This window comes from Eretmochelys imbricata, chromosome 18 (assembly GCF_965152235.1).
Source record: "Eretmochelys imbricata isolate rEreImb1 chromosome 18, rEreImb1.hap1, whole genome shotgun sequence".
Classification (NCBI taxonomy): domain Eukaryota; kingdom Metazoa; phylum Chordata; order Testudines; family Cheloniidae; genus Eretmochelys; species Eretmochelys imbricata.
Genome location: NC_135589.1, coordinates 18,670,836 through 18,685,628, shown reverse-complemented (window position 1 = coordinate 18,685,628; position 14,793 = coordinate 18,670,836). Strand labels below are relative to the sequence as shown.

Here is a 14,793-nt window from a genome sequence, read left to right as displayed (position 1 = left end):
CACTGAATGTACAGTTGTAAGAACAAGTTCAGTAATGGACACTTCCTCTAATAATCATGAAGAATTTATATTAATTCATTATATATACACAGACTGCAGTGTATCTTCCAGTGCCCAAAATTCAAGATTAGTAAACATCACACTCCTACCCAGAACCCGTCCCTTTTGGCAATAGGCACTATGAACTCTGCTGATCACACATTTTACAGTGCAAATGAAGAGGGATGTTTACAAAAGCATCACTGCTTAAGATTTTTTTCCAGAAACCATTAGTGATTCAATTATCCAAAAATCTTAGTGTTTGGGAGGAAAAACAATCATCTTTCTGCTCTTGCATGATAGCTAAAGGTATAACTCATATTGCTATTCACATGCTATCTGAGGGGAAAAATCCAGAATTCATCAAGTTTTTGACATGCATAACAAATTATTTAAGTTTTTCACTGAAGGTTCTAAAGGTTAAAAAAAAGGGAAATACCGTATTAGCTCTTGAACCCAACTAAGTTAAGAGCACTTCTGTTAAAATAACTATATTGAAGAAATCCTGGCCATATAGGCAAGAGTTATGGACAATCTCTCCCTAAAAGCTCCCGTAGTTAGTTCCTTCCCCTCACATACACAGAAAGCCTGATAGGGGATAGGTACTGATATATGCAGAAGAACAAGACTTAACTCTGCTGGATAAGTGAAATCCACTGAATACCCTATCCCTACCCTCCCATCTTTCATATCAAAGGCTTTCTAGGGAAACCCCATCTGAACTTAACCGTCAATGCAGCAAAGGGAGAAAGGTGGCCTGAGCCAGGACTCAAGGCATATGCAGCTTTAGAGATCATTGTCAACACATTTAATTACACATAGAAACATGTAGCAAGCTATTGCTGATGGTTGAAGTTGGATAATGCTGCCAAGAAAAAAGGCAGTTGCAATCTGCACTAGAGAGTTATTCTTGTATCTGTCAAGATCTAGGTTTCTTCAGCCAAAATTGATGAAGGCATAGAACTTAACACTAAGAAAACATTTAAAAGTGGTTTAAGAAAATGCCTGCATAAACAGTTTAGAACAGTTCACTCAACCACTGCACAGGTTCTGTGTTTTTGTTTGTTTCGTTATTTTTAAGAAACCATGTTCCAGACTTGTCCATGCCTGGGCTTGGGATACTACTCATTGTTTGAACATGGTTAAAATCTCAGTGCATAGGGGGCAAGCTACTGCTACCTACAACAACAGTAAAGGAGAAGGTATTGATCATGAGCTGCCACTGAGAGAAAACAGCAGCTGAGCAAAGGAACTACATTTCAAATCTGCAATGACAAGTATATTCTTTTTTACAGTTTTAATAGACAAGTCTCTAATTCACCTTTAGGGCTTGATGTTGAAAGGGAGTCAACCAGCCACTTATTTTGTGCCTCCAATAATTCTGTAGGTAAATGAATACAAAGACAATTACTATTTTTACATATCTCCCTGATTTTCAGGCACAATGAGAAGTGAAACTACAAAAGTATGACAGCAAATTGTAAGGCAGTTTCTTAAACTCAGGGCTTTTAGTTTTTCTTGGCAGCAACAGTGTTCATGATTGGCATGTGATAAGGGCTTACGGTTATATAGTATTTTTCATCACATTTGCATGACACTTTAGGTTGAACAAAGTTTACTTTATAAAAAACACTGGTTTCCACAGTGCTAGTTAAAAAACATGGGACATTTTTCAAGATTACAGCAGGCTGAATCTAATTAATGGTGTACAGGGTTTCCTGGTGGCTTTTCATTCTGCACAAGCAAACAACAAGGGTTCCTTTGTACGCGTTCCATACCAAGAATCGGTTGAAGCTGCTGCTACACTGTGTAGTGCATTCAAAGGATTCGTCTCATCCTAGCCCCTGAAATATAATTCAACTGAATGATCTCTTAAGAACTAAGTAAATGTGTTACTTGAATAAAATAAGAGGAACATGTAAGTGTTGACACCATTTAAAATGGCAGATCTATAAATATTATTAGCCCAATATATTTTATATAAAGATGACTAAAACAAGAAAGGGGGACAACTGTCTTTTAATAAAGTTTGGAATTAAAAAGTCACTTAATAAAATTGTTTGTAGCTGTATCACATCAAAAAGTTTACATGCAGGTCATTTATTTCTATATTTTTCATAGAAAATGAAAAGCTGTTAAAATCCACAACGTTTGTCTGCTATGGCCAGTTTGGGTGTGTTCTCAAGGGGCTGCATGAAGCAAACTTAAGTTAATCAAAAAAACCTTAAGTATCAAAGAAACAAGTCAAAATATTCTCCAACTAATAATTAAAATATATATATTTATAAATTCCAGGCCCTCAAAAGAAATCATGATAGTTTAAGAACAAAGTTTTGAGTCATTATGAATGAGCCCAATTTCAGCATCTGCCATGAGATGCAATGGCGAAACTGGCATTAGAACCTAACACAAATGAGTTTCCTTATGAGCTATATTAATCTTTATTTCCCCTCTGCAAAAACCAGAATTTAGGATCTTTTTTTAAAAAACCCTGTCTACTCTTTACTAACTTGGTTACACTCCAGTGCTACCATGCATGTACCTTGTCGGCTGAAATTCTGCATATATTAAGGCCTATCAGACCTGTGTATGAACTTAGCACACAATTATGAAGCAGACAACAGCATCACGTGTGCCACCTTACTATTTTCCTCCACATATGTGCACAGCACTTCAGGGTCATACTGGGCAGGAACACTATGTAAAAAAACCTAATTGTAGCCATTAGCCTCCCCAATGCCACAATGATTGCAGTGGACCTTGAAAGCAACACGATCCCAAATCAATGGGATACCAAAGATTCTCCAACTTGTTATCAAAGATAAATTAACCCAATGCAATTTGGTTAGAATGCCAGTTTCTTCAAGAAACTGATATTTCAGACAAAAAATAGAAACATCCTCTTAAAAATGAAAATTCAACTGCTTTGTCACCACCCTCTTAATTACTTTATATGAAGAAAAAAGGCATTGTTACAATGGCTCAAAACCGTTCTTGTAGTTATATGTAGAGTCAGTCAACAGGCTCAATTCAGCTTCTAGCTAGCGAAGGTCTTTCCCATGTCTTCCTTCCCTTTGTATTTCCTCTTGCCGTGTGTGAAGGGTATATACCTGTACTTTACCATATGCTGTAAACAAAGAGACATCAGTTTAGTTGCTAAACAGAACTGTTTGACAGATCTAATATTTCTATCAAAACAAAATAATATGCAGTTTAAGCCACAACACACAAAGCTCTTCAGCATAATCACTAATTTACAACTGATAAGATGTACAACGTTTAATTTCAACAACATAAGATGCCATTTTCAGTTACAAGTTACACAAAGGATTCAAATAGCACTATTTTCCTGTATTATTTATTAGTATATACTATGCTGAACACTTTAAATGGGGTTGTTTGAGAGTTTGTACTTTGAACTTCACAAAAAAAGATACACAGTATAGTATAGTCATGATGGTTAATCAAGGAAGGATTAAGCAGTATAAATGTATTAACATAAATCCCTTAGTCTTCACTTTACAATCATGAACCATGAATCATTCTACCCCAAAATTTAGAATGTGACAGTTTCAAAATCTTTATTTTTAATTTCCATTTACAAGCCAACAAGCTATAGAAAACGTATCAAAGCCAACCTGAATTACTTTGCTGTGTTTGTCTTTTTTAAAATGCCGAGTTTTTCACAACACCCATCACCAATTTGAGATCCCAACTGTCAGCTTTGGACATTATACTGCAGAAATGGCATGGATGAATGGTGCATATTATCCATTATAAACACCGAATTTACTACTTCGGAAGATATTATTCTGATAAATCTGAATCCTTTGAAGAATGAACGTAAGGGGGCTAACAATTTGATATCTAGGTGTCTAAGCTGATTTGATTTTCAGGAGTATTGAGCATTTATATTTCCGATTACAGTTTGTGCTGAAGAATGCCTAAGGTTAGGTACTTAAGTTTAAAAATATTGGCCATGCTATATATACAGATAAACATCCACAGTGCTCATTTGGCTGGCAACATGGAAAGACACTCTTAAGCATGATATTTTATCTTCAGAAAGATTCAATCCAATCTTAGCACATTACCTTGATTTGTCTCTTCATAGTGATACAGAATAGCATAATGAAGTACATCACAAGGATTGGCCAGAATACCGGAACGTTGAAAGCCTCAAAGAATGTACATACCATTGCAACAAGGATGCCTTTAGTAGCAGAATGCCTTAAAAATAAATTACATAATTAATCCCTTCCACACAGTGGAAGCGATTTGACACATTCATGTAAATGCTTTTTATTTTTAAGAGAATGGGCACATGTATCTGCTCACCAGAATTTAAACTCTGGCAGCCTTCTAATGAAGGGTCGAAATTCCTCATTTTGTTTTGTGGGTAATGAAGGACCATCATCTGGATAAAAAAAGCAAATCAATCTTTTAAGGTAAATCATCCCTTAATTGAGTCTAGTAACGATTCTGTTCTTTCCTACTGTCACTATTATATACAAAGTCTATCTCCAGAACAGAATAGTTCCTTGCAAGAGCTCAAGTTTCCTATTTGGGTAAAATTGATCACAGAAGGGCGAATTGCTATGCTTGATCAAATAATGTTTGTTTTGAGAGTGATGCCATATTTTTATATATATATAAAATATATATAAATAATATATGCGCAGTGATGTGCTGGCCGCTGTTTCCTGCAGCTCCCATTGGCCAGGAACAGCGAACCGTGGCCACTGGGAACTGCGGGCAGCTGTGCAAATGTAAACAAACTGTCTGGCAGCCCACTAGCAGATTACCCAGATAGGCCACAGGTTGCTCACCACTGTACTATACATTGAAATGTAAGTACAATATTTATATTCCAATTGATTTATAATTATATGGTAAAAATGAGAAATGAAGCAATTTTTCAGTACTAGTGTGTTGTGTCACTTTATATGTTTATGTCTGATTTTGTAAGCAAGCAGTTTTTAATTGAGGTGAAACTTGGGAGAAGAGGTATGCCAGACAAATCAGACTCCTGAAAGGGGTATAGTAGTAGGAAGGCCATGATTAGAGACCCTTCCTGCATTGTTTTTAAATAATTATTACAGCACAACTTTTAAACTCAAACTCTGTTCTCACTATTGAGAATTTTCTATCTTCTCTGAGGACGTTTGTTCACGTGAAGATAGATGAAATTGGTTAAGTGATTTGGAAAACAGTTTATGTTCAAAATTATAGTAATGGGAGTAATGTCCACTATACCTGAGTCTTCCATTAGAGAGGGATCTACCTTTGGCGACAAGAAAGCTATGAAGAGATTTAGGTGGTAGATTCCCAAGGCATATGTCACAATGTACCAACCCTAGGAAAGAACAACAAACAAAAAAAAGACTGAAAACTTCACAGTAAACAGCTTCAAATACTTGTTTATCAAGACCAGCACAAATTGTTTAACCTGTTTTTGGTTTCTTCCCCTAATTACTTTTTTATTTGCGAGTAACAAGATTTCTGGACTCAGTTTTAAAACAGTTGACATACAATGGGTGAAAGACACTCCACTTGCATGAAACCCAAATATTTAGGATTTGTGTGAATAGGTAAAAAACCACCCATGCTGATCTGATCCAATTTGGCAATTGGTTGGTTCCTATAACTCAACTTCCCTTTTTGTCCAGTATTTCTTACTACAACAGAGTAAGCTAAAACTTTATTATGGAATGTTTCTAGCTACTTTCACTTACAGCTACAAAAAAATGACTAAATGAATTAAAGGGCATGTAAGCAAAGCAGGAAAAATAGGAAAGTTTAGTTAGGCTTGAAATTTAGTTTAGATTTTGTAAATTAAGTGTTTTATAGAAGAGTAACAACAGTTAAGATTTAATGATGTTATTTAATTGAAAAAAGATGCTTAGGATGTAGGGAGTAGTGAGACTTTCCCCAGCAACGAGAAAGATTCAAAACACAACAACATTCGCTAGGAGCTAGTAAGCAAAACACCACATTCAGTTTCTTTGTTCAAGCTCAGAGAAGCACAAAAAGTACACAACCACAATAACGATAAGATTTTTGTAGTCCTTGCATGTTTAAGGATCTATGGTGTTTAGTAACAGAAAAGGATATCTGCCACTTTAAAAATAATTATTTTTTAAGCCAACTGTGTCCCTTTAAGTAAAATCTAATTTTTGATAAGATGCAAGCATAATGCATTTTGTCTAAGTAGAGGAATATTGAGTAATACATCATTAAAATAAGGATGTAAGGAAGTTACAGTATAGCAGGGATCTGCTCCAGCAGCTTAAACCGGAGAGGGCAATTTGATAAGAAAATAAGATAAGTAAAATAAAGTCCCTTAAATGTTGTTATAAGATCAAATATAATTGTCCTAGACTTCTATTTTAGAGTTCATCCAAAGTGTGTTAGTAAAACAGCTACTCACAGCAAATAAACTACACTGGGAACAACAGTCTAACAAGTCTCTGACAGGACATAGTTGTCAGTTTGTAATGACAACACATTAGAGAGGCAAGGTGGGTGAGGTAATATCAAATCAATTTCTGTTGGTGAGAGACAAGCTTTCAAGCCACACAGATCTGAAGAATTGCGTGTGGTGCCAAAATTTGTCTCTCTCACCAACAGAAATTGGTCCGATAAAGATAGTGCCTCACCCACCTTGTCTCTCTAATATCCTGGAACTGACATGGCTACAACTACTTTGCATACAACACTGTTAAAGACACTGAAGGATTACATCACAATGCATGGATATCAGAGTGTATCTCTTTCGACTGAAGAAGTCACGGCTGAATAACCTGTCCTCCTTTGAGGGAAAAAAGAAAAAAAAAATATAAAGCTCTTAACATACAGATAACATTGCCACAACTCTTGGTTCATTCTCCTCCAACTTTTCCAAAGGCAGCAATACCAGAATAAATTGTATTGTATTCTTTAGATAGGCACCTGCATATATTAGCCTTTGAATGATTCTCAGTTTACATTGTATATAACTTTGCAGAGTGCTGGGCACTATCAGCTCCTGTTGACCCCTATGTGAGTTGAGGGCACTGGTGCAGATCATCTCCTATGAGATAATTAGTGCCTCCAATTCCTACAAAACTCAGTAAGAGTTTAGGACATTCCATTTCAAATATTTCCCAGACTGGGCCCTAGGAGAGGAATACTAACACATATGGGCTATATAGCTAATAGCAGCCAAATTTTACATATGAAAACCAAGATTGGATCATCTGACAGTTCTTTCAGGAAGGAAAGTACCCAAAGAAAGTTCACATAAAAATTCAAGTGCTCCAACAGTTATGATGCTGTTAATCAATTTCAGAGCCTCCCGCAATTACTTTTGGTATTATTTTCAGGCTTAGAGGTTTTAATCTTTAGAAGGCCACGCACTCAAATGGGACATTGCTGAAGTTATCAAAAGTATGTTACTCTTTGAATATCACTGAGCAACGAAAAAATAATTGCACTCTTGCTTAAGGCAGCTTTGGGCATACTGGTTCTAAAGGGCTTAACTGAATTTTGGATTGGCATGAAATAGAGAAAACAGGTTAGTGGAGATGGAGTCTGCTGCTTGCCAGTGATGGTAAAATAGCAGTAATGCAGAAATTCTTCATAGGTTCGGTGCTAGGAGAGGAATGCTGGAACCTGAATGAGATGCAAAGGTTGAAATAGGAAGCTAAAACATGAACGACAGAGTTTTAAGAGGTTTATTATGCAATTTCATTAGAACATGACAGTGGCACTTCCCATCTTCTCCTGCTACAAAACAAAACAACCAGCCTTAACCATCCCTTTTAAGATTGCGTTTCAGCCTAAAGTTTATTAATATGATGTAGCAGCTCAAATTACTATTGCTATTAATTGGAGGAAAAAACAAGGCACTTTCACTTCACACAAGGATACCAAAGCTTGTGATTATTTTTCCTGGGAAAAAAATGAGTAGCCAAAAAAAGACAGGCATATGTACTTGACTATTACTCCTTCATGACACTGAAAGTAGCTGGTTTAGGAATCTGTTTATTCACCAAACTTTTTTCCATCTTGAAGTTATTATTTCATTCCATGTCTATGCATGTAAACTTAAAATATTCTTACTTTGACCCATATGATCCAATATTTCTTAGCAAGTGTTTTAGTGAAATGGATTATTCAATCTAATAAAAGAGTATTCCTTTTACAGTTACAATGTTATTCTAAACGTGACAAATGCAATAAATTTAGTTTTCCTACCTGTAGTAGATAAACTCTAATCATGTAGATAAAACTCAGACCCAGAGTTACAACCCATCGTACTGCTGTATATGGAGTAGATTTGTCTAGCCAGGATTGGTAGATCTAGAATGAAATGTAAAATGTTTTACACACAAACTTGGTTTATTATAGAGTAATTTAAATGACTATCAGAGAGATCACAAGTTTTAAGGGACATTTTTTGGTTAAACATCAGTTTAAAAGATCAAAAACATTTTTAGAACTCAGGTTTACTTAGCATTATTTAGACTGGTTACTTGCTTACATTCTACTCAGGTCACACTTTGCTAACAAATTCCAGTTTCACTTTCATTTCTAGTCACTCAATTTCCCCTTCTTATGCACTAGTATGCCAGCTGTCAGTTTAAAGTTGTAACTAGAGAAACTGATTTTTTTTCACTTTCATAAATAAGTTTCCATTAATTTTGTGTTTAAATCTTCTGTTTACAAAATCAGATTTTGAGCCCGCGCTACCCAGAGGACAAAAAAGATTTTTGTATGGCTATTGGAAATCGTGTGTTCTAAAAATCATTAGCAATTGTGCCTGTATAACTTTGAACATCGTAAAGGGAGCAAATGTTCAGAAAGTGCTGAACATCTGCAATAAAAAAAAAAAAAAAACGGGCTTCTTTAAGGTGTTCATCCAAAAATATGTGCATCCAAAAATCACGTCACTTTTAAAAATTTGTGTACTATGTTGTCTAATCTACATAAGTACTCATGGTTTAGTAAAAACGTAAGTTTTAGCTTTTAATAGCAAACAGTAATGCTTGAATTAATTATGGTTACACGAAGCTTTCTGGGACTGTCTCTTCATTTGAGAGCAACTAGCATGTTGAGGGCATTAAAGCAGTAATAAATATTCATACATACTGTTAAACATTCAAATAGTGATAGAGACATTAATTAAATTATGTATTTGTCATCATGGTTATGAGACCATCCATTTCTAAAAAGCAAACTCATTTTAAGGAAAATGCTTTTTGAAGTACTCAGTAACTTAATTATTCCTTTTACTGAAACTGAAGGCCATGAGTTTAAATAAAAAAAAAAAAAAAAAAACTGTATAAATCCAGTGACACTAGTTCCCAACATGATCTCTTACATAAAACCAACCTGTCCAAGTCTTGTGAAAAATCTAAAGACCACTGAAGGTTTGCCATGAACAGATTCTCCAATACTGTCCCCTTCGGACATTGTTGCTGTGAAAACAAGACATTTATATAGAAAACACATTAAAAATGAGAACTTAATATAGTGAAATTTTAAGATACTTTACATGCATCAGCATTCAGGTGTGTGATTTCACATCTTGCTGATTTGATATCTTGTTTGAAACAAAAAGGTATCTTCTGTGAAACATTTTTAAAGACAGGACATTCATTCATTCTATTTCAGGGGAAGTGTCAAGAAAGGAAAGGGTTAAATATATTTTACAAAGGGAGGGAGAGGATCCAAGACATTTTTAGGAAAAATTACAAACAGTAAGTGACGCAAGAGATCTAAGTGATAGTCTCACCTTGATATGCCAGAAATCAGAGTAACAATCTGGAAACAATAATCTGGAGATGATGTACCTGATACTACCCTTCCCCCCACCTTTAGCCTTTAAAAGTAAACTGCAAAACCAAAATTTAAGAAACCTATTTAAGACCCCTCTCCTCCCAGAATTAGTAAGTGACTACATATTTAGATAAATTCAATTCTGGCTTCTGTTCTTTGGGCTCCATCCAAGAGCTGGCATCATAAGCACCTAACATTTTCCTGCACTGTTTGAAGCATTTGATGTTGTCAGTCATATCTTTGCCAAAATTAACATCTCAGCAAAAGTGGAAAAATGATTACCTGTAAGAGCTTACATTGCCTTACTCCCTCTCACATGGTAAGAGACAGGGCCCAGAACTCAGGTGAAAAACATTAATAAATGCAATACTTTTGATTTAGGATTCTCCTCCACTCCTCCAGTTAAAAACATACAAGCTCTGCAGTTTGCTTTAAGACACAAACAAAATCATATGGAATCTGAGCAGTGGCAGCAGATGTGCCACATCACCAAAGGTAATACCTCACACTACTTCCTGGATTCCCATCTGTGGTCAGGACTATGTTGCTCTATGTGATAATGGGAGCAATTTCAGTTCTATAGTAATTAACATTTAGAGAGTGTTTTTCATCTGAAGATCTTAAAGCAATACAGATGGGTGAAGTATTAGTAAACCACAGAAGATTAAATTGTATTAAATGCTACATTATAGTGACAAATAGATGGAAGGAAGCTCTCAGTCCTAATGACAATCTGGAGATTTATGAAATGTTATAACTCTAAATTTCTCCCTGGGTGCATGGTAAAAATCTGAAAGCTATGTATTATCCCTCTTTTACATGGGAACAATAATCAGTAATGGGAAGGAGTCCCTATCACAAGATCAGAGATAAGAGGATTGAGAGTGAGAATCCAGAACTTCAGCCCCACCTCAATCCTAGGTATACCAAAGAAAGACTCCTAATATTTGACTATACAAAAGTGTCCTTTTGATATTCAGGGCCAAAGAGACGAAATACATTTTTCACTTCAGTTAACTTCACAGCGTGGGGAGAGGAAATACCATTATAGAAACTCAAAGATCCAACATGCTTTTATTCGTAAGAACTTCCTCTATTACCACTACCTTATTATTAGTTTTGAAACTTTTTCAAACCTAGTGAATCTAAAGCAGAACCAGAATGGCTACAAAGACGGAAATGTTTCATCATGGAAGAAATATTTCCTTTCTGTCAATGATACCAATATTCGAGTATCTTTAATGTTCTCACTATGTGCTTTTACTCAATCATCAATGGGACTTGGAAAATCAGATCTGCAATAGGATCTAACATCCCAATCCTGCACACAGTTACATACACTAGGGCCAAGTCAACACTAACACTTATGTCAGCAAACTTTTATTGTTCAGGTGTGTGAAAAAACACCCCCTGAGCAACATAAGTTTTGTCAGCATAAGCACACGTGTGCACAGCGCTATGTTGGTGGGAGACGTTCTCACGCTGACATAGCTATTGCCATTCCTTGAGCTGGTTTTATTATGTTCACAGGAGAGCTCTCTCCTGTTGGCATAACACAGCTACATGAGTGCTCTTACAGAAGCACAGCTGTATTGGTACAGCTTTGCCACGGTAAGCTTGTAAGTGTAGACATGTCCTAGTAGTTCCGTTGAAATTATGCATGAAGTTAAAGACACCTAGTTCTTGCAGGATTGGGGCCTTCTTTTGCATTCTGTTCTGCAATATGGGTAGTAAAGAACTTCACATCTGATTAAGTGGTGATGATTATTCAATTTACAAAAACAAAAGTGCTTGGATGAACATCTAATAAAAATGTTTTTATTATTCCAGGGATAGATCTGAATGTCTATAGTGTCACTGAAGTTTTTTAGCACATTCATAGTTTTAAACCAAATAAGTATATTTTCCTGATTTATATTGTTATAAACCTCTCTCAATGCATTTTAAATAGCATAGGTTTGAAATATGTAACATAATATTCCTTATATGAATGTTAAATAGTTAAACATACAAGTGGCAATATTACAAAACTTACCGAACATTAGTGGTTAAAACTACAGTATCTATTCCTGAGGGCTTTGTGCACCTAAAAATTCTGCACATAATTTTTTAAAATTCCGCAAATTTTATTTGTCAAATATATGTGGAGGCTCCAACATGGCACTGGGGAGCACAGGCCACTGACAGCACAGAGGTGGGAGATCACTGCGCAACTCCCCCCTCCCCCCAGAACACGGACTCAGCGGGGAGGCTGCACCCAACCCTGACGTAGCGCAAGGACTGGGCCTGCCCCAGAAACACCCCAGGGCCCTGCCCCTCCATGCCAGGTGCACCAGGTGCGGGCAGGCAGGTTCAGCATGGCAAGAGCCAAGTGTGGAGAAGCTTAGTGTGGGGGGGATCCAGGTGTGGGTTGAGAGGGTTCTGTGTGGGGCAATCTGGGTGCAGGCGGTTCAGCAGGGATCCAGGTGCGAGGGAGATCTGGATGCGCAGGGGATTGTTGAGGTGTTCTGGGTGCAATGGTAATGGGACTTGGCAGGGGGGTCCAGGTGAAGGTGCTTGGGGCTCAGCAGGGAGTGGGGAGGAGGCGTGGGGGAACAGAGCTCAGTGGGTGAGTCTGGGTGTGGGGGATCCAGATGCTGGGGGAGTGCAGATCCAGGTGCAGCTGTTTGGGGCTCAGTAGGGTGGGGATACGGGTGGCTCGTTGGGATGGTCCAGATGCAGGTTGTGGGGCTCATTGGGGGGTTCTGAGTGCAGAGTGGGTGAGGCTCAGCGGGAGGGTCTGGGTATGAGGGCGTTTGGATGCATGGGGATTGGGCGGATGGGGAAGAAGCTCTCTGTTCAGGGATCCCTACTTCTGCAGCTGAGGAGGGATGGGTGCAGAAAGTGGGGGGCGGGGGAGTTTGCAGAGCTTCCTGCAGCTGGGGGATGGTCTTACTGGGCCCCAGATGCCGTGCAGGGGAAGAGGAAGTCCCGTCCTCCCCAGCCCAGCCAAGACTGGAGCAGGGTAGGAATCATGAGCCAGGTCTTCCCCAGTCCTGCCCCCTACCCCACAGTGATTTATGTCTCTGCCAGCTGCCCTGAGCACCTGAAATATACTGCTGGGGAGGGCTGGATGACTACTCTTGTGACTTCCCTTTGCTTCACCTCCAGAAAGTCATTTTTCTGCTAGGAAGCAAAGAAATCTGCGGGGGACATAAATTCTGCATATTTCAGTGGCACAGAATTCCCGCAGGAGTAAGTATCTCAAGAAGAGTGTGTCTTATGAAATTTGCTTTGAAAAGGGTTCACAATTTACAGACCTAAATCACAATTACGGACCTAAATCATATCTGAGAATTGGAAATAAGGGTTAATTTTGAAAACACACCATGATAACAGAGCATTAAATTTCCTCTATTACTTACAGTGAGATGTTATCAAAATCCAGCACTGTAAATAAATCAGTAGCCAGGGAGTAGACTGAAATTAACCTAATGAACTTAATAGAGTTCGGAGTTTTAAACAGAGTGCTACGCACATGAAATATGGCTCTATAAAACTGCTGTTCTGCCTGAAAAATATATTTATCTTACAAACACATGAGCTAGAAGAAGTTACGTTGTCTAGTTTACTAGGCAAGCACTGTTCACCCCTGAATTCTGAAAAAGCAGGGTCTCTTCCTTGATCATTTTATTTTAATTTGTAATGAAGGAAGAGATGAATGAAACTCCAATAGCATGCACAGTGTAACTAGGCAGAGAACTCTCTGAACATTATGGAATTTTTCTGACTTTAAAGACAAAACAAGCAAATAAGAAGAACTGAAAAGAAGGATGCAGTTCCCTGAGCTAGTAGAAGAGCGTACTTTCATGTGCAATAGCCAAAGATGTTCTATTAGAAGGACCAGTGGCCAGCCAAAGGCACAAGGCAGCCCCGTTGGTCCCAAGTTCTTTAAAGCATTGCAGCTTACTTCTGGTTTCCACCAAGCGCAAGCTTTCCTTTTACAACAGATTCGGTTCCCACCCTCCTACCTCATGCACCTGGCCCTTCACAAATACATTCCCAGCCAAACAGCAGCAGCTCTAGGACACCTCTACCCCCCCACTGTCGTTAAAGAAACGAACGTCCACGGGTGTTCAAGGTTAGTTAAATCTTGACCCTGACTAAAGGAGGCAACGCAGGAGAGAGGGGAGTCCGTGAAGATCACAAGTAAACAACGTGAACGCTCCTCTGAAGCGGAGGTCAAGGAGAAGGAGGCCCCGGACTGGGACCGGCCCCTGTGGGCAGCAGGAGAAGAATCACCGACCCGGCTCCAGGGGGCCGCACGGGTCCGACCCGGAAAGATCCCGAGACTCCCCCGCCTGGGGCACGGAGCGCCTCACCCGCCCCCCTCCACAGAGCAGCCCTCCCGCCCTCTCCCGTCACACCCCGAGGGCCGCTCCCCCCGCCCAGCCCCCCGGCGCCGCTCCCGACGCGCCGCCTCCCGGCTCTCCCGGCGCCCTGTGCGAGAATCCCCGCCCCGGGGGACACCTCACCATCCCCGGCCCCGCGGCCGCCTTACGGGGCCCAGGCCGCATCCAGCTACCGCCCTGGGCCCGGCTCGCTCCCGCCTCGGTCCCGAGGGAGGGGGAAATCGGCTACTCACGGGTGCCGGAGCCGCTGCAGCCGGGGACAGGTCTCTCCTTCCGCCTTCCCCCCCCACCCTCCACCACAGCATCCAATATGGCGGAGGATGAGGCCAAGCCACCTGCTTCCGCTTCCGGGGCGGGGCCGGAGGGGCCCCCGCCTCCAGAAGCGTCGGGCGCTGGCGAGGGGGCCGCCGTGGGGTTGCTCTCGGAGGCTGGTACTTAGTGCAGGGGTCGCAGAAGTCGTAGGGCTGGGGGGCTGGTACTGGGAGGTGGGATTGCAGGGTGGTTGGTCTGGGGCGCTGGGGTTACAGCCCCTGGTACTGGG

At 39.5% G+C, this 14,793-nt stretch overlaps 1 protein-coding gene across 2 annotated transcripts; it reads right to left on the bottom strand.

The window, feature by feature from the left end:
- Nucleotides 1-2,039: 2,039 nt before the first annotated feature.
- Nucleotides 2,040-14,591, bottom strand: RER1 (retention in endoplasmic reticulum sorting receptor 1). Of its 2 annotated transcripts, none has more exons than XM_077837513.1 (7): nt 14,486-14,591; nt 9,415-9,500; nt 8,278-8,382; nt 5,296-5,395; nt 4,378-4,456; nt 4,134-4,269; nt 2,040-3,166 (listed from the first exon to the last, which is right to left on the bottom strand). In XM_077837513.1, the coding sequence occupies exons 2-7, from the start codon at nt 9,493-9,495 to the stop codon at nt 3,077-3,079; spliced, it is 591 nt and encodes a 196-aa protein (XP_077693639.1). In that variant the 5' UTR covers nt 9,496-9,500; nt 14,486-14,591; the 3' UTR covers nt 2,040-3,076. The 2 variants fall into 2 exon arrangements, with proteins under 2 accessions (XP_077693639.1, XP_077693640.1); XM_077837514.1 differs by lacking the exon at nt 14,486-14,591 and adding an exon at nt 14,376-14,451.
- Between the last annotated feature and the right edge of the window lie 202 nt (nt 14,592-14,793).